The 24,185-nt window shown below is 43.6% G+C and overlaps 1 protein-coding gene across 3 annotated transcripts in view; it reads left to right on the top strand.

The window, feature by feature from the left end:
• LOC306934678 (uncharacterized protein) overlaps positions 1–24,185 on the top strand; it is a 190,021-nt gene that overhangs the window by 100,927 nt on the left and 64,909 nt on the right. For all 3 annotated transcript variants that reach the window (XM_079517349.1, XM_079517350.1, XM_079517348.1), the window contains 13 exons: positions 882–935; positions 3,560–3,613; positions 3,762–3,869; positions 6,351–6,404; positions 9,188–9,241; positions 10,445–10,489; positions 12,374–12,427; positions 13,960–14,004; positions 18,734–18,787; positions 19,618–19,662; positions 19,982–20,035; positions 21,795–21,839; positions 21,933–21,986. In XM_079517349.1, the coding sequence (XP_079373475.1) occupies positions 882–935; positions 3,560–3,613; positions 3,762–3,869; positions 6,351–6,404; positions 9,188–9,241; positions 10,445–10,489; positions 12,374–12,427; positions 13,960–14,004; positions 18,734–18,787; positions 19,618–19,662; positions 19,982–20,035; positions 21,795–21,839; positions 21,933–21,986 (720 nt within the window). The remainder of the gene's footprint in view (positions 1–881; positions 936–3,559; positions 3,614–3,761; positions 3,870–6,350; positions 6,405–9,187; positions 9,242–10,444; positions 10,490–12,373; positions 12,428–13,959; positions 14,005–18,733; positions 18,788–19,617; positions 19,663–19,981; positions 20,036–21,794; positions 21,840–21,932; positions 21,987–24,185) is intronic.

Genomic DNA, 24,185 nt, shown 5'->3' with positions numbered 1-24,185 from the left:
AAATACACTGTGTAGCTTTGCATCTTTTGCACGGGCAGATGTAAAAGACGCAGTCTAAGCCAGCAGCGACATGCATGTACAGTACAGTTAGGTGCCACCGACCTTGTCCCATTCCATTTAACTGTCCTTTTTCCTTTGCGAATATTGGAGAATTAGTTCCGAAATCAACCAGCAGGTGGAGCAGTTGAGTATGTTATATATACAACAAATTAATAAAAAAACAAACCACAGTCATTTGTAGCCTCTCTCTGTCTCTCTCTCTGTCTCTGTTGATTTGACTGGTCGCAGATTTTATATAGCTCTCTACTCCCCCTAGTGGACATAATATCTACATTGTGAAATGCGCAGATCACGCAAACCTCTGCAAAGAAAATGGGTCAAGATCAATGGCACCTAATGGTAGCTGCTCCAAAATTGACAATGAATGGTAGACTGAATCTTTGCGTGCCCGCGTGCCCGCGTGAACGCAACAATAAGCTGCGTTCACACAGGCAGACGCGAAGATGCAGTCTACCATTCATTGTCAATGGAAGTCAGCAGCGACACGACAGTGCCAAGACGCGATGATGCGCATGTAGCTGACAACAACGCCGCAATTATTATGCTGTGATCTTTTGTGCCTGTCCATGCGAACGCAGCGTGATTGGTGCGTTCACACGGATCACACAATGCAAAGACGCGCTGTGGGTTGATTTGGAGCAGCTACGTGCATCATTGCGTCTTTGCATCGTCATGTCGCTGCTGGCTTCCATAGACAATGAATGGTAGGCTGCATCTTTTACATTTGCCCGTGTGAGTGTGATGTCACTGATCAGTATAGACTGAATCTGTCCGAGTGTGATGATGTCACTGATCATCTTCCTCCTCTCTGGCCTCGTCAGACGGAACAAGGACCCCCGGGACCGCGTGGAGAAACGGGCCGACCCGGCCCGCAGGTGAGACCGACCCTCCATCCATTGTCATAACGATAGTAAAACAATGAGTGTTCATTTAACTCCCAATAGTGTACAAATGTAAGCAAAATGTGGATACAGTTAAATTAACCCATTTAGACCTGAGCTCGATTTCTAAATCCTGTCAGTTTTCTGAAAAACCCATGTTTCTTTCTGTATCTTTGTATAGCTGCCTGTGTGACTGTGAACGCAGCGTAAGTCTATTGCATTTCCCCTTGGGGGTACAGTTGGAGGCCATCGATATTGACCTTTTCTTTTTGCTGAGGTTTGCGTGATCTGCGCAAAAGGACAGTTAACCCATTTTGGGCGGGAACCCCTTTTGGTGTTTTAAACATGTTATAATTTAGCTATTGAAAAATAGCAGATCTACAAGCTCATAGCGCGCCACCGAGTGGCACGCTACGAGCTTGTAGGTCTGCTATTTTCTTTAAATCGTGAAAATATTTATTTCAGAAAACTGGAGGATTTAGAAGGATTTTTTAAAATGTTGAGGTCAGGCCTAAATGGGTCAAATGATAAGGGACAATATCGGTGGCACCCAACTGTAAGTCTATTGCATTTCCCCTTGGGGGTAGATGGGAACTTTAACTACCCACCCCTGCCCCAAGACCTCCATGTGGAGGGGGCGTGAGTGTTTGTCCATGATGATGTAGCAACCAGCCAAGACCCGGCCCACAACAGCCCCTGCCAATCGGGCCCGGCCCTATAATGTCACGGCAGGTTGTGTGTCGGTCTGGCGAGTGGGGGGCTGGGGTTCAAATCCCGCTCCTGCGTCATCACTACGATAACATAACTTCCTTACAGTGGTGGAAAAAGTACTCAATTGTTTTACTTAAGTAAAAGTACCAATACTGCAATTTAGAACTGCTTTGTTACAAGTAAAAGTACGGAATTGAAAATGTACTTGAGAAAAGGTACAAAAGTATCGGCATCAAAATGTACTTAAAGTACTAAAAGTAAAAGTACTCATATTGCAGAATGTCCCATTTCACAAGTTAAAAATGTACACAATCTATTGAAAATAGCAGATCTACAAGCTCACAATGTGTCGCGTTGCGACGCATTGTGAGCTTGTAGATCTGCTATTTTCAAATGGCCGAAATGTATAGGGTTGAAGTGGTTAATGTATGTTTTCCAATCAAAATTAAAATCTCCAACTAGTAACTAAAGTTTTAAAATAATTGTAGTGGAGTAAAAGTACAAACTTTGGCTCTGAGATGTAGTGGAGTAGAAGTAAAAGTACTGGAAATTGGAAATACTCAAGTAAAGTACAAATACCTCAAAATTGTACTTAAGTACAGTACTTTAAGTACTTCGTTACTTTCCACCACTGCTTCCTTATTGGTATCAAGGACTGTCTAAAGAGGATGAGACGCGAAGACCGTACGGGCGACGCCATGTTGCTTATGGTGCTCCATGGAAGGAAAGAAACATGCGCAATGGGCTATATGCAGCCAACACTTCCGCGTTCAGCTTCCTTGGTCTCAACTGCGCATGTTTCTTTCCTTCCATGGAGCACCATAAGCAACATGGCGTTGCCCGTACGGTCTTCGCGTCTCGTCCTCTTTAGACAGTCCTTGATTGGTATAAGCCCCTTCACCACCTCCATCCACCCCATCCAGGGTATAAGCCCCAACGGCGGAGCCAGCTTTCCTGACCAGCCTGCTTGTGTCCCCCTCCCCCGGCATTAACGTGACCCCGTGACGATCGCAAAGAAGAGATCACTAGCCATTTCAGACTTCTTTCTGTCACGGTCGAATAGACCGAAACATTGCCTGTTGCATTTGAATAAACCTTTCAACTTTTCGCCGACCCCCCCCCCCCCCATCTGAAAATATGTCTGGACCCTCCAGAAGTAAAGATTTGAGTTAAAAAAACGGAAACTCTGAAAGAATATAATTATATTCAAAGATTTGAGGCACATTTTCACGATTTTTTTTGAAAAATAGCAGACCTACAAGTTCATAGCGCGGCACTCGGTGCCGCGCTATGAGCTTGTAGATCTGCTATTTTTCAAAAGCTAAAGTACAATTTACAATTTAGGCATTTAGCAGACGCTCTTAATCCAGAGCGATTTACATTTAGGCAAGAACAAAAGTATGGGAATACATCACATATATAAAATGCATTTATCAAGAAGCATGCGTAAGCTAAGAACGTAACTAGAACATATCTATATAATGACACTATACATATTAACTATACATATATACTATACAATGCTATACATATGTACTATGATGTGCTATGACTACATACAATGCAATTATTGTGCTGTCTACATGACATGCTATAAGTCTGTTTCAAATGCTATCTAAGTCTAAAAAGTGCTATCTAAGGGGGTAGGATAAGTGCTATGGGCCATGATGGAGTCTGAAAAGGTGGGTCTTCAGACCACGGCGGAAGATTGGGAGTGATGCTGCAGTTCTGATTGCAACGGGGAGTGCATTCCACAGTTTTGGGGCCAGAAGGGAGAGTATAACGTAATACTTAAAAACACCAAAAGGGGTTCCCGCCCAGAATGGGTTAAAGCTTGATGTTGTTGTATTATTGTGATAATAATGTGGCGTGAACCAGACTGATTAGAGCTTCGCTCTGACAAACAGGGCATTCCCGGAGAGGCTGGACCCACAGGAAGGAGCGAACACACAGGAGACACGGTAGATGTTGAAAACCAACCTCCTTCCTTCCTTCCTAGAGCTTTCCTGCCCCAGGTTTTTTTTACTAATACCATGCACTTTCGAGACCTTCAATCTCAAGGGTGTGTGTGTGTGTGTGTGTGCATGTGTTCGTGTGTGCGTACACTAGGGGTACACGGGGCCAAAGGGCGTTGCTGGCCGAGCGGGGACTGCGGGCAGAGATGGCAGTCGTGGCGAGGACGGAGAGCGAGGAGTGCCGGGGCTACCAGGGCCGCAGGTGAGGATGAACAACCATGACATGTACAGTCCCATTCTGTTGGTCTGTTCCAGGCTGACTTCTATAGGTACCTTTCATCTAAACAACCATGACATGTACAGTCCCATTCTGTTGGTCTGTTCCAGGCTGACTTCTATAGGTACCTTTCATCTAAAACAACCATGACATGTACAGTCCCATTCTGTTGGTCTGTTCCAGGCTGACTTCTATAGGTACCTTTCATCTAAAACAGGGGTTCTCAACGTTTTTGTCCGGGGACCCCCGGAAATGCTTTGGCAATGTCTCGGGACCCCCGCCCCGCCCCCTCCCGACCCCCAATATACATTGACTGCTACAATAACCTTAAACCATTTTGGGCGGGAACCCCTTTTGGTGTTTTAAGCATTGTTATAATTTAGCTATTTAAAAATAGCAGATCTACAAGCTCATAGCGCGCCACTCGGTGGCGCGCTATGAGCTTGTAGGTCTGCTATTTTTGAAAAATCGTGAAAATATATATATATTTTTTTTTTAAATAATTTGGGGACCCCCTAAAATAATTTGGCGACCCCCCGAGGGGTCGCGACCCACGGGTTGAGAACCCCTGATCTAAAACACTGAAGCACAACAAAGTGATGATGATAACCATTAACATCTACTGTACACACAAAGCATGTGTGACGACGGTAACCTTTACATCTGCACATGATAAACGCTGAGGGCAGTGCCGAAATTATGGCTGCAGCTGTGTAGTTCTATTATTGTTGTCTCTATCCCCGGTTACTGCAATGACTGAAACGAATTCCAATCAACTCTGTTGACATGGCAATAAAGTATTGAATCTTGAATCTTACATTTACACTATTAATATTACATCTGCAACGTGAGAACAAATCCTACAAATGGTCTTAAAAAATCATGACCGTTTTCTGAAAGAAGAAAAAAATGTTTCTATATCAGTGGTCCGCAAACGATTTCATGTCAAGAACCTTGGAAAGTATTTGTATTTGGCTGCTGTCCCCCATCAGAAAATGTTAAAAAAAAGCGTTTGCTGTCCGGAGAAAAAACACAATTTTGCATAAATAAGTGCTATTACACATGAAAAGTAGTACAAAGCGCAAAGCGACAAAACAGCAGATGTACTATTTTTCAACAGCTAAAGTATAATAAGCAATATGAGGAACAGTTTGAACACATAAGCCCTATTTCATTTTTGTCCATTGAAAATGTTGACAAAATTAATGTTGAGAAATCATAATTCATCATAAAGAAAATATATTCTGGCGAAGTGAAACGAAATGAAAATTCAGACTGAGTGTCAGGCTAGTAATGTATCATTGCAGAGCCAAACTAGAAATGCACTCTCTCGAGGTGCCAACTTGCGCCTTGCACACAAGTAGGCCATGTATGGCTCGGAGTCCTAAAGCTCTCTGCTGCTGTCTGGGTACGGCTGCTGCTCTGTGACCCTATAGAGCTGTCTGTCTGGGTACGACTGCTGCTCGGAGTCCTAGAGCTCTCTGCTGTCTGTCTGGGTACGACTGCTGCTCGGAGTCCTAGAGCTCTCTGCTGTCTGTCTGGGTACGACTGCTGCTCTGAGTCCTAGAGCTCTCTGCTGTCTGTCTGGGTACGACTGCTGCTCTGAGTCCTAGAGCTCTCTGCTGTCTGTCTGGGTACGACTGCTGCTCTGAGTCCTAGAGCTCTCTGCTGTCTGTCTGGGTACGACTGCTGCTCTGAGTCCTAGAGCTCTCTGCTGTCTGTCTGGGTACGACTGCTGCTCTGAGTCCTAGAGCTCTCTGCTGTCTGTCTGGGTACGACTGCTGCTCTGAGTCCTAGAGCTCTCTGCTGTCTGTCTGGGTACGACTGCTGCTCTGAGTCCTAGAGCTCTCTGCTGTCTGTCTGGGTACGACTGCTGCTCTGAGTCCTAGAGCTCTCTGCTGTCTGTCTGGGTACGACTGCTGCTCTGAGTCCCAGAGCTCTCTGCTGTCTGTCTGGGTACGACTGCTGCTCTGAGTCCTAGAGCTCTCTGCTGTCTGTCTGGGTACGACTGCTGCTCTGAGTCCTAGAGCTCTCTGCTGTCTGTCTGGGTACGACTGCTGCTCTGAGTCCCAGAGCTCTCTGCTGTCTGTCTGGGTACGACTGCTGCTCTGAGTCCTAGAGCTCTCTGCTGTCTGTCTGGGTACGACTGCTGCTCTGAGTCCTAGAGCTCTCTGCTATTCTAAATCCTTTAGACAGGTCACCGACATACATACATACATGCATGCATGCATGCATACATACCCCCTATTGACCGTATACCAACCTTGAAACGTACTTTAGTTACAGTATGTCATCAAGAACAGTGGTACCTTATTGGCCGGGGGAGTACACCGACATACATGCATACCCAGCCGATCGCAGTACTTGCGTGCTCTGCTTGCGCAAGTAACAATACGAATGTGATTGTGTCCAGTCATCTTACATTCATTCCAATTATGTCATTGGCAACCACACGTTCTCTTCCAGGGTCCCAGAGGTTTTAAGGGGGACTCGGCTCCACCAGGGGAGAAAGGAGATGAGGTGAGAGATTGTTGTTTGTACTGCTGTTGAATGGTGTAAGTACTAGTATTACTAGGGAGGAGGGCTGGGTGATACAGTTGGGTGCCACCGATATTGTCCCTTATCATTTGACCCATTTAGGCCTGACCTCAAAAATTAAAAAAAATCCTTCAAAATCCTCCAGTTTTCTGAAATAAATATTTTCACGATTTTTCAAAAATAGCAGACCTACAAGCTCGTAGCGCGCCACTCGGTGGCGCGCTATGAGCTTGTAGATCTGCTATTTTTCAATAGCTAAATTATAACATAATGTTTAAAACACCAAAAGGGGTTCCCGCCCAAAATGGGTTAACTGTCCTTTTGCGCAGATCACGCAAACCTCAGCAAAAAGAAAAGGACAATATCGATGGCCTCCGACTGTAGGTCTTCTAATCAATATCACGATTATTTCAAACCTTTTGCCTCGATTATGATTAACGGACCTAGCTCTCTCTGATGGCTTGTGATGTGATGGATTGTGAGCTTGTAGATCGGCTATTTTCACAATTTCTGTACACACCATTGTACCACAAAGTATAATGCAGGTTTAGGGGCTTAATAGAGTGTCGCAGTCCCGCCCCCTCGAGAGACCCGGAAAATAAATCCCTGTTCATTTTCCTCATAGACTTTTCAGAAAGTATTTATTTAAAGACGTTTACGCCACGGACAAAGCCAACTCTTGTGACAAACCATGACAATAAACACAATGCTTTGGGCCAAACAAAGAATTAGAAAGTAGAAAAAAAACGGCAGGTTACAACACTTTTTTTGTTGTTTTTCTTCTTTGTAATTATTTGTTTGGTCCAAAATATTGTGTGTGTTGTCATGATTTGTCACGACTCCAGTTGGCTTCGTACAATACTTAAAAGGTCTTTAAATAAATACTTTTTGATATGTCTATGGGAAAAATGCATTGGGATTAATTTCCTGGGCCTGGCGTCGTCATGAAAGGGGGTGGGACTGCAATGCTCTATAGGGCGCAGTCACACAACTGGAACTTTTCAATGGAATCGGAGCAGTTTGTTGCCATTCATGGATTTCGTAAACAACAACAACACTCCATTCCCATTGAAAAGCATTGGCTTTTAGGTAGAATTAACACTAACACACTAACACACTAAATGATCGATTCTAAATATGGGTTCTGATATATTTTTGATATATTGTCCAGCTTTTGTAGAAAGGAATCATTCTCAGTTGGGATGCACGATTAAATCGGTAGCATAATCGGAATAGGCCATATCGGCCATAAAAATGCCGTATCGGAACGTTCTCAAAAATAATACAGATGTTCACCAGCAAAAAGGATTTTAAATGAAAAATGTAAAAAATCATCAGTGAGTTCAATATAAATCAAAAGTGTCTATACCTCTAGTCTAGAACAAAAGCCACATTTTTCTACATTTAATTTGTGCTACTCGTCTCATTCAGTAGTCATTCAGTTGTGAAAACAGACACGGGAAAAGAGTATAGGCTATTTATTGATTGATTGAATACTTTTTTTTAACAGGCTTTGGGCCAAGCCCCTAGACCAGGGGTCCTCAACGTTTTTGGCCGGGGACCCCCGGACATGCTTTGGCAATGTCTCGGGACCCCCGCCCCGCCCCCTCTCGACCCCCAATATAAATTGACTGATACAATAACCTTAATAATAGAGACAATACACCATAAATAAATACTGAAACCAGATATAATCATTAGGGAAGGTGTATGCATGTACTATGTGTACTATATGTAAACTCTTCATTTTAGCCATTCAGTTCCAAAAGAAATAAAGGAAAATGGAAAATAATTTGGGGACCCCCCCCCCAAAAAATAATTTGGCGACCCCCCCCGGGGGGTCGTGACCCACGGGTTGAGAACCCCTGCCCTATAGGGCCTACACTTGTTTCCATTGCGGTCCTCTGTATAATATCGGAATGGGTCAGAATCGGTATCTGCAGATATGACCCTGCAAATAATCGGCGATCGGATATCGGTCATAACTTCATAACCGTGCACCCCTAATTCTCAGTGGTGGATAGTAACTAATTACACTTGTAGCGCCGGCAAAGTGTTAACGCTTTTTTTTTAAGAAGCTGCTCACTAGCGTCATTTCCATCCACCAGCTGTTTAAAAACCCCAGAAGAGAGGCCTGCTCTAGGCTGACTGGGGTGGTTTGAGCATCTAAGGTGTGACTGTCTGTATCTAAATGAGTGAGAGAGGAGAGCTGCAGTCTCAATGCAGAACAATTTGCAACTCATTTCATGGGATTGCTGTGATCGGTTTATATAATTACACCTTTCATGACATGAAATGCAGCTCAATGTGCTTTACAGAGCAATAGAGCGGGACATAGGAGACACTGTAATGCAATACAGTGAGGACATGAATAACAATAAGGATTGTAAAAGCTCAACTAAGAGCAAGAGTGTGTAGAAGAAGGTCTTGAGCCGTGCTTTACAAATTCCTGTCGACGGTATAGTGGGAGTTTGTTCCACGCCGTCGGCCCGTAGAAGCAGTGTTTTTTAGTTGCCATTTTTTAGGCACATCGAGCAGGCCAGCAGTGGAGGACCTGAGGGGGTGGGGGGGTGCTGGGGGGGGGGGGGGGGGGTTGGTTGGGTGGTTTGGGACATATCCTAGGCAGGCAGTCATGTATGGTATAAGGAAGGTGCGAGACCATCGAGAGCTTTATGAACAAGTAAGATAATTCAGAAAATGGCAATCCTAATAATACAATTCGAATGATAAAAACATTTTCTTCTGTCTCTTATCATTACCTCCAGGGTTTCCCTGGTGAACCAGGACCACGTGGCGTCCAAGGCAGGCCTGGGGAGAAGGTTGGTAGTACAGATCTTCTTTACACATACATCCCAGCCCGATTGTGAGGAATCTTAAACCCTCTCCGCTCCTCCTGTTGAGAAGCACACTGAAACGCCCGCTGCTCTCTAGACTCTGGGCCCTCGCGCTGAGCCGCAATCACAGCTTTGATGACGTCGCCATCTAGTGGCTTGAACGGCAATCTGCGTTTAACCCATTAAGACCCGGAACGCAGATGTGTTTTATACTTTAGCTATTGAAAAATAGCAAATCTACAAGCTCGTAGCGCGGCACCGAGTGCCGCGCTACGAGCTTGTAGAGCTGCTATTTTCGAGATTAAAAACAAAATTTGTGTGTATGTATAATATATATATATATATATATACCGGTATATAATTATTTCATATATATATCCTTTCACAGCGAACGTTTTAACTCAAATCTTTGCTCCCGAAACAAACAAAATTTCCAGATGGGGATCCGGCGGACAAATACATTTGGGGTCCTTGACATGAAAAAGTTTAAGCTCCACTGATATAGAAAATAGAAATATACGTTTTTCAGAAAACCGTTATAGGATTTAGGAGACATTTGTATAGAATCCGGTCCTCAGGTCTCAATGGGTAATCTTAAAATATGAACGGTCATAGCTTCATATTGCATAGGCTATATCTGCATTGTGCCTCTAGTCTCAAGCTAAGAACGAACTCTATTTTAACTAGGCATGTAACGATATATCGATATATATCGATATTAATCCCGACGATATGAATCGATTCATTGAAATTTAAACAAAAATTGGGGGGGTGGGGGCTAGTGTGTCATGTGAAATGTGAGCTTTAGTCATTATTCCATCATATTCAAGTGCTTTTGGAGAGAAATGATAGTCACTTTCAGTAGTATAGCACTGTAGAGGGGAGCTGTGTGTGTCTGTGACTGTGCCCAGGTGATGATGGTCGTTGATGCTCATCAAGGAAGGCAATTATGTTTCGGCACTGTCAAAAGTAATGCAACTTTTTTGCAATGTAGTTAAATAAAAAATCCCAGGGGGGAAGATAAATTATATAAAATTAAAAAAACGGTAATTTTTTTTTCTTTTTTTTTTTTCTTTTTTTTTAAAAAATATTGTGAAAAATCGTATCGTGATACGAATCGTACCGTGAGTTGAGTGAATCGTTGCATGCCTAATTTTAACGTTTACATAAAGCTTGTTTATTCTCCAGGGCTCCAAAGGGGAACAAGGACAAAGTGGACCCAACGGCCCTCCAGTAAGAACAACCACCATGTCATGGAGAACATTATCACATGCTTTCATCATGGTCTCCCCGAAGAATATACAGTTGGGTGCCACCGATATTGTCCCTTATCATTTGACCCATTTAGGCCTGACCTCAAAACTTTTAAAAATCCTTCTAAATCCTGAAAAAAATCCTTCTAAATTTTCACGAGTTTTCAAAAATAGCAGACCTACAAGCTTGTAGCGCGCCACTCGGTGGCGCGCTATGAGCTTGTAGATCTGCTATTTTTCAATAGCTAAATTATAACATAATGTTTAAAACTCCAAAAGGGGTTCCCGCCCAAAATGGGTTAACTGTCCTTTTGCGCAGATCACGCAAACCTCAGCAAAAAGAAAAGGACAATATCGATGGCCTCCAACTGTAGAGACGTTTGATTTACCTTTTTCCTTCGGTGTTTACTTACATGCTCTGTGTAGGACTAACCTGACTCCGCCAGATGGGGGCAGCAGGGAGTACGGCCTGGCAGCTAGAGGCGGGATCAAGGCATACACAGTGCTGCCTTGATCCCGCCTCTAGCTGCCGCTGATCGGCCAGGCCGTTTTGTGGCCGGAGCATCAAGTCTGCCGGAGAGTTCCCAGATGGGAGCAGGAGGGGGGAACCCAGTGTACTCTCTGCTGCCCCATCTGGCGGAGTCAGGTTAGTGTAGGACGGCATAATTATGGATGTCCATTGGTCCAAACGATACATAAATGTATTTATTTTTATATTTCTCTCGCTACATAAATGCACCATTTACCATTTATTTAACTAAGTGCTCGTTGGGGGGGGGGGGGGGGGGGATCAGGTGTGATCAATTGGCTAATAAAGCGTGAGGTCGCGCATCATTGTGATGTGAGAACAGCATTGTGATGTCAGTACAGGCCAGCTCCACACACACACACACACACACGCACGCACGCACGCACGCGCGCGCGCACAGAGACTTGGGGCATGTAGATAGAAGAAGAGTGCCGAAGTCCTGACGCCACTCGCTCATCCTCTGGTTCCAAGGGTTTGTGGAAGTTCTTCTCTATGGAGAATCACATGGGGTCATCTTAGAATCGTCTCGTATAAGAATTGTGGTCCAAAAATGAACAAGCTGTCTCGGCGATATTGAGGTTATCGTTTACGACAGTCAGTCATATTTGATAATGTCTGTTTCTAGCGAAGATTTAACTAATTCTGCAGCAGTAACATTAGTTTTCTCTCAGTCCGTTGATTCTTCATATCCATGTGAGTGAAACGGCCGAGGATGATTTGTTTATCTTCAAACACAGTTCTTATGAGGTGACTTATCGCCCTCTATATTGACTTCAGACTTCGATTTTTTGGACCAATGGACTTCGATAATAATAAACCTGTTTGCTGTTAAATAAAAGGGACTTAAAAGGAGCTACACTAGACCACACTCGTCTATAAGGCAACAATTGTGTATTTTGCACCATTGAAATCACCAGAATCTGGAGGAGTAATATTCAAAAATGTGTTTTTCAAACGTGGGCCTCCTGGTGGCGCTATAGCAGGCCGTTCTGGACAATTTGGGGCAGAGGTTCATCGTTGGCATCCAGGGAGTGTGTGCAAAATTTGGCATCGACCGGGTTAACGGTGCCGGAGATTAGCTGTACACGGACGGACACGCACGCACGCACACACACACACACACACGGACACGGACACACGGACGGAGTGCAAAACATATTCTCTCCCCATGCCTTCGGCCTGGTGGAGACAACAACGTGTATATATTTTGTGTGTAGAGGGGGGTGATTCCACACCTTTTTTTTTTTTTTTAAAAGCATACAGTATATTTTATTTTGATTTGTTTTCATAAAAAGGTTATCTTTACATGTGTTAAACCTCAGTTTGTTCTCCCAGGGTCCGCTTGGCCAAAGAGGCGTCCAGGGACCTCAGGGGTCTCCAGGGCCACAGGTACGGTACCTCCTCACCACAGATGGTGATCATTTCATCCATAATTATTATCATATATTGGTAGGTATACGCCACTGCCTGCTGACTAAAAGTTTTTCAGAAACGAGGGGCTCATTCAGTGCTATGCACCATTTGGGCGGGGTATATAACCCATTTTGACCTGAGATCTGATTCTAAAAATGTCTTCTACATCCTGACAGTTTTCTGAAAAAGCTATGTTTCTATGTCAGTCGTTCTTTGATTTTTCAAAAATAGCAGACCTACAAGCTCGTAGCGCGCCACTCGGTGGAGCGCTATGAGCTTGTAGATCTGCTATTTTTCAATAGCTAAAGCATAGCATAATGCTAACACCAAAAGGGGTTCCCGCCCAAAATGGGATAAGCTCACCCAAGGCTGCAACCGCCACCCCAGCACCAAATGGGCTCTGCTATTTCTGTTCCCCATTGGGGAAGCAGGCAGAAAAATGTAGCAGAGCCTAACGCCAATTCTCATTCTATAATAATATTTGTTCAATCCATTCGTGAGTTATCTGACAGAAGGTCCATTGAAAAGAATTGACTCGCACAACAAAAGGGATACCTTTCAACATCCATCAATGATTCACTTTCATTCCGTCTCTGTTATTGTTGGGCATCCTCTTCATTAACCGATTAAAACCGAGAAAGAATCTCATGTCATTTTAGATTTTCTTTGGCCATTCAAAAATAGCAGATCTACAAGTGCATAGTGCGTTATGAGCTTATAATTATGTCTGCTGTTTTTGAATAGCGAAACAATCGTGACAATTTGTGCAAATATTTGAATTTCAGAATATGTATATTTTTATATCTGGGTGTCCCTGGAACAAAATATTTTGAGTTGGGGGTCCGCGGCCAAATATATATATAATTTGGGGGTCCTTGACATGAAAATGTTTTAGCACCACTGATGTAGAAACACATTTTCTTTTATATTTGTTTTTAGGAAACTGTTCGGATTTAGAAGACATTTGTAGAATCGGCGTCAGCAGGTCTTAAAACTCATTCACCGCCACCAGGGGGCGCCAAAAGTCCCAGACCGCCACCATTTATTATTATTTTTTTCCCCCCATGTTAAAAAGGCGTTAAAGACGTCCTTCAGGACATCATGAAAAATAAGTTAAATAAGTCCTTGGCAGCCATTGAGTTGGTGTAATGTGGTCGTACAGTTGGAGGACATCGATATTGTCTTTTTCTTTTTGCTGAGGTTTGCGTGATCTGCGCAAAAGGACAGGCGGGAACCCCTTTTGGTGTTTTAAACATTGTTATAATTTAGCTATTGAAAAATAGCAGATCTACAAGCTCATAGCGCGCCACCGAGTGGTGCGCTACGAGCTTGTAGGTCTGCTATTTTTGAAAAATCGTGGAGGATTTAGAAGGATTTTTTTTTAATTTTGAGGTCAGGCCTAAATGGGTCAAATGATAAGGGACAATATCGGTGGCACCCAACTGTAATTTCTCCCATTCGTCTTTTGGTTGCTGCCTGCTGAACTCTATCAATGTGTGTTTGACCAGGGAGACTCTGGATATGACGGACAGAAGGGGCCACAAGGACCAGTTGTGAGTATGCGTTAATATATCCGATAAAGTCAATAAATACCTGTGTTGTTCACTGCATTGTTGTCCCATAATGTACTACCAGACAGTACGAGTACAGCTGTATGGCTGACTGACTGCCATAATGTACTACCAGACAGTACGAGTACAGCTGTATGGCTGACTGACTGCCATAATGTACTACCAGACAGTACGAGTACAGCTGTATGGCTGACTGACTGCCATAATGTACTACCAGACAGTACGAGTACAGCTGTATGGCTGACTGACTGCCATAATGTACTACCAGACAGTACGAGTACAGCTGTATGGCTGACTGACTGCCTGGCAGTGGTGTAAAGTAACTAAGGCCATTTACTCAAGTACTGTACTTAAGTACAATGTTGAGGTATTTGTACTTTACTTGAGTATTTCCAATTTCCAATACTTTTACTTCTCTACTCCACTACATCTCAGAGGCAAATGTTCTACTTTCCCTCCACTGCATTTATTTGAAAAGTAGTTGCTAGTTATTACGAAACGCACATTAACCACTTCAGCCTATACATTTCGGCCATTTGCAAATGGCAGATCTACAAGCTCACAATGAGTCGCAATGCGACACATTGTGAGCTTGTAGATCTGCTATTTTCAAAAGGTTTGTATACATTTGAAAACTCGAAATGGCACATTCTGTAGCCTACTTTATACTTTTGGCCAATAATACTTTTAGTCAAGTACATTTTGAATTCCGGACTTTAACTTGTAACTAAGTATGTTTTACAAAAATATGGAGTTCCGTGATTTTTTTTATTTTTGAGCCCCTCCTATATACAGGTTTAATGTTTGTTTTTAGTTCAAGGTTTTAAAAACGCCATTGACAATGAAGGGAAAATGTACGTCATCTTGTCCCTCATTACGTCATATTGTCTCTTTATTGTTAATGGCATTTAATGTTTGTGTTGGCACCGTTTGTTACATCACCTAATCAACATGAGTTAGACTTTAATATATATTAGCGCCCCTCACTTCACACGGACACGGTGTGATTTCTTTTCCCAGTTTTTCATGTGTTTATGAGGTGACAGTACTTCATTAGACCCCTTGGTGTGGTTATGTGCAATGATGTCTTCCCTTTGTATTTAGGGTTTCTTCCTGGAGGCTGAAACCTTGACAGTCAAACGTGCCAAAGAAAAAAACTATAGTTTTCATATTGTGATATCAGCCCCTCTCCTAACCCCTCCCCCCTTAAACAGCTGTGGGTGTGGCTTCAGTTCAGGTGGTTCACCACCCATCACCACCCACCAGGCAAACCAGGCATACTTAATGAACTGGTGGGCGTGTTCACATAAAAACGACATTTTACAAAAGAATACTGTACACTTTTCTGAAAAAAATCTTCCTCCTTATATAATAATAATACCTGATGATCATGTTTTAGGGTTGAAAAGAAATCACTCCATCTTTAAGTAAAACAATTGAGTACTTTTTCAACCACTGACTGCCCCGTGGTGAGAAGAGACGAGGAGATAACGCTGTAGCGTCACTTATTTACTTATTTACTACTTATTTACTCACTTATTTACCCTTATTACTTGCGCAAGCACAGCAAGTAATAGTTTTCGTCCAGTGCTTCGATGTGCATGTCGCCGCTTGATGTGTATGCGCTATGCCAGCGTATGACGTAATGACTACTTGTGCTTGATATGGCAGTGGTGTCAGATTACATACATGTATACATGGGGGCGTTACCTTTAATCCTCCCGACACTAAAACATATCGTCATTACGTCACCATTGAAAACCAATTACACCCTGGCATTGGGTCCTTTAACCCACATCTTTATTACGTCATCATTGAGAGCTAGTTGTACCAGTTATACCCTGACGTCATATGCTGCTACGAATATACGCATCAAACGGGGCATACGCAAAGTAACCACAGTATACCGCTAATCAACTTACAAATTACATATACATATACATAGAGGCATTTCCTTTAATCCACCCGACACTGATCGACATATACGTCACCATCGAAAGCCGTCACTCATGCGTATGAGTAATGACTACTTGTGCTTGATATGGCAGTGGTGTCAGTCTGTCAGATTACATACATGTATACATGGGGGCATTACCTTTAATCATCCCGACACTAAAACATATCGTCCTTACGTCACCATCGAAAACCAATTACACCCTGGCATTGGGTCCTTTAATCCACATCTTTATTACGTCATCATTGAGAGCTAGTTATACCAGTTATACCCTGACGTCATATGCTGCTACGATACATACGCATCAAACGGGGCGCAAAGAAACCACAGTATACCGCTAATCAATTTACAAATTACATATACATATACATAGAGGCATTTCCTTGAATCCACCCGACACTGATCGACATATAGTACTTGCACGCTCTGCTAGCTGCAAGCAAGTAGGCACTCGACAGAGTGCAGTTCTAGTTACTTGCACAAGCAGAGCGCGCAAGTACTAGTTTCGCTAGTCGATGCGTATGCACCGTCCCAGCAAATGACGTAATGACTACTTGTGCCTGATACGGCAGTGGTGCCAGACTACATACATGTATACATAGGAGCATTACCTCTAATCCTCTCGACACTAAAACATATCGTCATTACTAGTAATGTTCAGTTACTATTACATGGCCAGAAGAGGGTAGCCAGGTTTAATGTTCAGTTACTACTACATGGCCAGAAGAGGGTAGCCAGGTTTAATGTTCAGTTACTACTACATGGCCAGAAGAGGGTAGCCAGGTTTAATGTTCAGTTACTATGACATGGCCAGAAGAGGGTAGCCAGGTTTAATGTTCAGTTACTACTACATGGCCAGAAGAGGGTAGCCAGGTTTAATGTTCAGTTACTACTACATGGCCAGAAGAGGGTAGCCAGGTTTAATGTTCAGTTACTACTACATGGCCAGAAGAGGGTAGCCAGGTTTAATGTTCAGTTACTACTACATGGCCAGAAGAGGGTAGCCAGGTTTAATGTTCAGTTACTATGACATGGCCAGAAGAGGGTAGCCAGGTTTAATGTTCAGTTACTACTACATGGCCAGAAGAGGGTAGCCAGGTTTAATGTTCAGTTACTACTACATGGCCAGAAGAGGGTAGCCAGGTTTAATGTTCAGTTACTATGACATGGCCAGAAGAGGGTAGCCAGGTTTAATGTTCAGTTACTACTACATGGCCAGAAGAGGGTAGCCAGGTTTAATGTTCAGTTACTACTACATGGCCAGAAGAGGGTAGCCAGGTTTAATGTTCAGTTACTACTACATGGCCAGAAGAGGGTAGCCAGGTTTAATGTTCAGTTACTACTACATGGCCAGAAGAGGGTAGCCAGGTTTAATGTTCAGTTACTATGACATGGCCAGAAGAGGGTAGCCAGGTTTAATGTTCAGTTACTATGACATGGCCAGAAGAGGGTAGCCAGGTTTAATGTTCAGTTACTACTACATGGCCAGAAGAGGGTAGCCAGGTTTAATGTTCAGTTACTACTACATGGCCAGAAGAGGGTAGCCAGGTTTAATGTTCAGTTACTACTACATGGCCAGAAGAGGGTAGCCAGGTTTAATGTTCAGTTACTACTACATGGCCAGAAGAGGGTAGCCAGGTTTAATGTTCAGTTACTATGACATGGCCAGAAGAGGGTAGCCAGGTTTAATGTTCAGTTACTATGACATGGCCAGAAGAGGGTAGCCAGGTTTAATGTTCAGTTACTACTACATGGCCAGAAGAGGGTAGCCAGGTTTAATGTTCAGTTACTACTACATGGCCAGAAGAGGGTAGCCAGGTTTAATGTTCAGTTACTATGACATGGCCAGAAGAGGGTAGCCAGGTTTAATGTTCAGTTACTATGACATGGCCAGAAGAGGGTAGCCAGGTTTAATGTTCAGTTACTACTACATGGCCAGAAGAGGGTAGCCAGGTTTAATGTTCAGTTACTATGACATGGCCAGAAGAGGGTAGCCAGGTTTAATGTTCAGTTACTACTACATGGCCAGAAGAGGGTAGCCAGGTTTAATGTTCAGTTACTACTACATGGCCAGAAGAGGGTAGCCAGGTTTCCAGCCGGATTCGCTACGTTCCGTGATTTGTTTTTGCTATGCTTGAGTGACAAAACAAATTCACGGAACGCAGCGAATCAAGCTGGAAACCAGGCTAAGAATAGTGTTCATGTGGTTGTATCTTTCACAGGGGTGTAAGTACTTTTAATTTTGAGGTATTTGTACTTCCAATACTTTTACTCCACTACATCTCAGGGACAACATTTTTACTTTTACTTCACTACAATTATTTGAGATTTTTAGTTACTGGTTACTTTGGAGATTTTAATTTTGATTAGATAACATACATTAACCACTTCAATGCTATACATTTTGGCAATTTGAAAATAGCCGATCTACGGACAGAATGCATCAGAATGCGGACAGAATGCGTCACAATGCGTCGCGTTGTGATGCATTGTGAGCTTGTAGAACGGCTATTTTCAATAGATTTTGTACTCATTTTGAACCTGTGAAATGGGGCATTCTGCAATATGAGTACTTTTACTTTTAGTACTTTAAGTACATTTTGATTCTGATACTTTTGTACTTTTACTCAAGTACGTTTTCAATTCCGTACTTTTACCTGTAACGAAGTACTTCTAAATTGCAGTATTTGTACTTTTACTTAAGTAAAACAATTGAGTACTTTTGCCACCACTGCTCTTTCATGTGTGAATATCCAGGGCGCTCCAGGGACCACCGGCATGATTGGACCACAGGGGGCCAACGGGTCCGAGGTGAGTCCGTATGAAGAGTCTCATGACACTGAAGATATTATCCACCGATCGGCCAACTCTTTAGTTTACAGTTACACTACAGCATGTATACCATCATGTCATGTTGTTGTTTTACATATTGCATATTGGCTGAAATGGGTGAAATAATAACCCACAAGGGCACCACTTGCATCAGATCACACCATCCTTGTTTAACACGTTGTGTGCCCAACACGTCCCCCACACGTCTGGGGATGTCTTATAGGGTCTTTTTAATGATATAAAACGGGATCTCTTTTGCTGGGCCATGCCTTCTTCAGTGATCCTAGACATGTGTTGCGCATGCGCACTGCCGCTCACTTCCTTGTTTACGGTTCTCTTTACTCTAAATCTACGTCGCTCTCCATGGTTTTGATCAAAACGCCAATGTTCTGTCCTCCTTTCTGACTTAACCAACTTTGTGTCAGCGCGAGGTAGTAATGGGAGATTATGCCTCCCGGCTTTGGGGGGGGGGGTAATGGAAGGCGGGGCCTTTTCAGAGTCAAATCTGCCTCATCTGCTGGGCACTCTAGCGCCTTCATTTTGAAAGATTCCGGCGCACTGGAAGTGTTTTTTTTTTTAAGATATTTTTTTGCGGCTTATGCCTTTTATTGGTTTTTGAAGGGACAGACCGTAGGCTGACAGGAAACGGGAGAGAGATGGGGGAAGACATGCAGTAAAGGCCGTGTCGGGCTCGGGAGTCGAACCCGCGGCACACTGCGACTGGATTACCAGTCGGGTGCCCAGACGGTTACGCCACCGCCTGGGCCACACTGGAAGTGTTTTAACATTGTTTCCTGCACCCTTCGTAGGGAGATCCAGGACCAGCTGGTCGACGAGGTCATCGAGGCCCTGCGGTATGTCCCCCATTTGACCTTTTTTTTGAGTGGTGCAAACCACTCCAACAACCATCTTTGTCTGTATCTATTTGTGTACCTGTACGTGTCCGTGCACAGGTGAGCATGGTTGCTATGGTTGGTGTGTGACGTCACTGACATAGCTGATCAGGCTATATAAGACCTTGCACCACTCAGTTCACACGGGCGTGATTTTTATTACACTGAACGACCGATCAGTGATCAGTCGAAACGTCGGCAGCAAGATGCTGCATGCAGTGGATGTCGAACCCACCAGGCAACCCATGGTCATTGTGTTTCCTCCTGTAATCCCCACTAGGGCCCGGCGGGACTGCCAGGAGAGAGAGGATCGCCTGGACCTCGAGGGCCCCAGGTGAGACTACTCGCACAAGCCATGGTTCTCTCAAACCTAACACCCTAACACCCCCCATCCTAACCCCTAATCCCAAGCTGAGGGCTGACCATTTGGATGCCCTACGCTGCCACCCATTACCCCACCCCCGACGAGAGCACCGCGTTTCCTCATGCAGATCGGCTACTTACTCTAATTGATTGGGGCTCTGTCTGCACAGTGTGTACTGTTGCGTATGCCTGGCATCGGCACTGAGCGAGGGAACATACAGTAGGAGGGAACACATAAGGCTGAGGAATCATGGCCCCCTCGAAATAACAGGATGAAGAGACATGATCTCACTTCACACGCGTGCGGTGTTTGAGGGGCGCCAGCCCCCTCCTATGTCTAGCTTTGAGGGTTTGTGTAAACGCAAACACTGTGCAAACACAAACATTGAAGACAAAAGTGAGTGGCTTATCACCGCGGCTCAGTAACGTCATGTTGTAGTTTTCCAACCACCGCTGTGAGTAGGTTATAGAACGGCGATTGAGTGGAGTATGCGTGGGCCTTTAGAGTGACTAGAACTCGCTGCAGTCGCTCTAGCACCACGCCACGCCATCCAGGTGGATGGCCACGCCACGCCATCCAGGTGGCCAGTTGTCTGGGCGCCCACTCGTCCAGGTGGCCACTCGTCCAGGTGGCCAGTTGTGCAGGTGACCACATGTCCCTAGTGGCCATGCAGTTGGTTTTGGTGGCCAGCTGTCCAAGTGCCCATGTGCCCAGTTGTCCAAGTGCAGTGTGTGTGTGGACCTTATGAATACTGGGCGAGCAGTAACGTCGGACTATTGGGTTGCCGGACTATTGTCTGTCAGACTATTGGCTGTCAGACTATTGGCTGTCAGACTATTGTCTGTCAGACTATTGGCTGTCAGACTATTGGCTGTCAGACTATTGGCTGTCGGACTCTTACTACGATGTACAAACGCCTGCGCCCTGTGTTTGTGTGTGTCAGTAACATCGGACTAATGACATGTCTGACTATTTGGGTGCCGGACTATTGGTTGTGGGACTATTGGCTGTCGAGCTCTTAGTATGTTGGACAAATGGGTACATGCTTTAGTTCCGACATACTATTGGTCCGAGTCCGACTGTCATTAGAACGACAACCTACCTCAAACCCTAACCTAACCATAACCGCAAGCACGGGAGCAGCGCATGTTCGACAGCATGTCCGACCGTTGTTTCCGCGTGCGTGTGTGCGTGTGTGTGTGTGTGTGTGGTGAAAAGGGGAGGGGCCGGAAATGTGATGTAATTTGCATCACAGTGAAATGTTGCGCAATAACATAGTATTTCATTCAAATGCAAACGGTACGCTAAATAGTTGCATGGATGCAATTGGTAGTGCGTTGTGTTAACTATGGCATGCAGTAGGTGTTGTGCATGGAGAGATTTGTGCAAACAGAGTGTGGAGTTCGGTTACACCGGGGCTCCACCGGGCGCGTCAGCGTCGCGTCTCCGTCAGGGAATGTTCCCTTTTTAATCAATGAAGGGTGGCTCCACTGCCCGCGTTGCGTGACATTAACGCTGCATTCAAATTGAACCGGTGCGTTTTTTGACGCACGCGACGGAGACGCAACGCGCCTGGTGGAGCCCTGGCGTTAACAGAAGGCAGACGGATAAACGGACGCGACGCCCCCCCCCCCCCCCCCCCCCCCCCCCCCCCTGTTAGGCAAGCGCGCCCTTCACTTCAAACGAATGTGATTTATTTTTTTTGTTGTGATTTTTGTATTGTTCTCAGGGCCATCCAGGTGATGATGGCCCATCTGGTTCAAAAGGGGATGCAGTAAGTTACGCTATATAATCTCCTAAATTACATTTTGAGTCCTTTCAGTTTCAAAATGACACTGACACCAATGTCCTTGCTTTCTTTTAACAGGGTGCAATAGGGCCGATGGGAACAAAAGGATTTCCAGGGATCGAAGGGGCCATGGTGAGTGTTGTCACATTGCAGTCACCTGGAATGTTTTAGTGTTAGTCTAGTTTTAGTCGACTAAATATCACAAGCTTTTAGTTGACTAAATCTGCAGTTGATTTAGTCAACTAAAATGTATTTTGGCGTGCCTTGATGCCGTCGTAATGACCAGTGTTGGGTATATTACTTTATATTTGGAATATATTTCTTATTACCTTAATTTGTCAAGTAATATATTGTATTACATATTACTGTCTGAGCAAGAGTAATATATTAATATTACTATTACATATTACTTTTTTTTAAATGCTCAAATCGAACAATTAAATATTTAGTATAATTATAAATTATACATTACGTAGACCAGTGGCGTATCTACAATAAGGCGAGGCCAAACGGCCGCCTAGCCAAATCCATTTGAAAACACGACTGAGAAAAAAAGAGGACAAACACCAGACCTGAGAACTATTAGTGGGGAGCGGAAATACGTAATTCTTTAACTTCTGCAGTTGTCACATAATGTCACAAGACAGAGCCACGGGCAACGAGACAGACAGACAGAAAGTAATACAGAAAGTAATGCAGTAATACAGAAAGATTTTTAGAATATATTACAATTTTTTTGTTAAGTAATGTATTATATTACAAGTTACCGTATTCCGGTAATATATTACGTAATATATTAAGTTACGTAGTGTTAGTTACCCAACACTGGTAATGTAATGTTTTTACACTTGCTGAAAATAGCCGATCTACACTTGACCCACACGATATAGCAGATCAGATGCAAATATAAATAGTAGAGAGCCTCATGCATTTAAGGCTTTATGAGCAGCAGTGACGCACAATGAATTAGGCCTATAATAAAACAGCGAAACATCCGATCGTAACAAGTCAACAATTCTTAAACGCCGCCTGACACAGACGTTACCTCTCCATCAAATAAAATATATATAATCCAAAGCAGCACAGCACACGCTGTCAAGTGTAAACGAACAGCATTTTGTTTTCTCTTGCCGTACAATTATCTGAAATAAAGCGTAATTTAATGGAGGCGCACGCATGGCACAATTAGGGATTTTCCCAGCGGTTAATTTCACTCTCGTATTCAAATACGGTATTTTAAAATGCAACCACACTTTTGATTTATTTTTCCTGGACGGCATGACTGCAGCTGCACTTGTTCAGTTGACTTCCTTGTTGTTAACACGAGGGGGGACGGAGGAGGCGTTGCGAGGCGTAAGCATGGCTGGCGGACCAAAATGGGCTGCTTTAAAAAAAATATAGAATAGTCGATTTGTTATTTCAGTGAGTCCCGTGCCCATCGAACGCCGGTTAATCGATTTTTTTTGGGTCAGCCCTAGTTTAAATACGGTATTGTTATATGAACACTGTAATAGAATGAAAACAACACAGCACATTTATTTAACCAATATGTTATTTTCTTTATTTTATAAATTTCTAACATTAGAAGAAAAAGGTAACAAACAATAAAACGTTAGTATTCTTTTGTGTATCATCCTCAAATGTTCAACTCATAGTATTGTGGAGTGTATGTCTTTTGTCTCTGGTCTCAATTGGAGTTGAGTGTTCCGTTTACAAGGACAGGAAACTAAACGGTTCAAGTTCAGGTCATGACTCCAAACATTTGAAGTACCAATTAAATCCTATAGGCTATAAAGTACTTCGATGTCTGTTCAATAGCAAAAATAGCTCACTATGCTTACCTCTGTACACAAGCAGTGTTGTCATAGCTGAATGGATAGAGGCCACCTGGGATACAGGCTGGCTGCACCACATGAAGGTGTTAATGTGGGAAGCTCGTTTATCCATGTTCCCAAAGAAGTAATGTGAGCTTGTTTCAAGTTTAAAAACAAATGGTAGTATAAAAAGTACAAATTCAGTTTGACTTAATTGTTGTCTGTGGGTGTAGACTTGCCTCTGGTTCATCAAATGATGGGAGCAGCTGTTATGGAGCTTGAAATGTACTTTAAGTACTCAAACTTATAGAAATGAGCAGATGCAAAAATGTATGCTTTGTATACATTTTTGTATTCATAAAAAAATCTGCATGAACAATTACTAAAGCTGTCAAATGCTGTAATTGTATTTGAGTATAATTAACACCACGCCTACCATCAATTCCCAGGACTTCCAGCAGACTTGCAGCACCCAAGCCAAAGCCATGCTACTCATACACTGAGTTGGCGGTGCCCA

The sequence above is a fragment of the Electrona antarctica genome, assembly GCF_951216825.1.
Source record: "Electrona antarctica genome assembly, chromosome: 12".
NCBI classification, from domain to species: Eukaryota; Metazoa; Chordata; class Actinopteri; order Myctophiformes; family Myctophidae; genus Electrona; species Electrona antarctica.
This window is presented reverse-complemented; position numbering and strand designations above follow the sequence as displayed.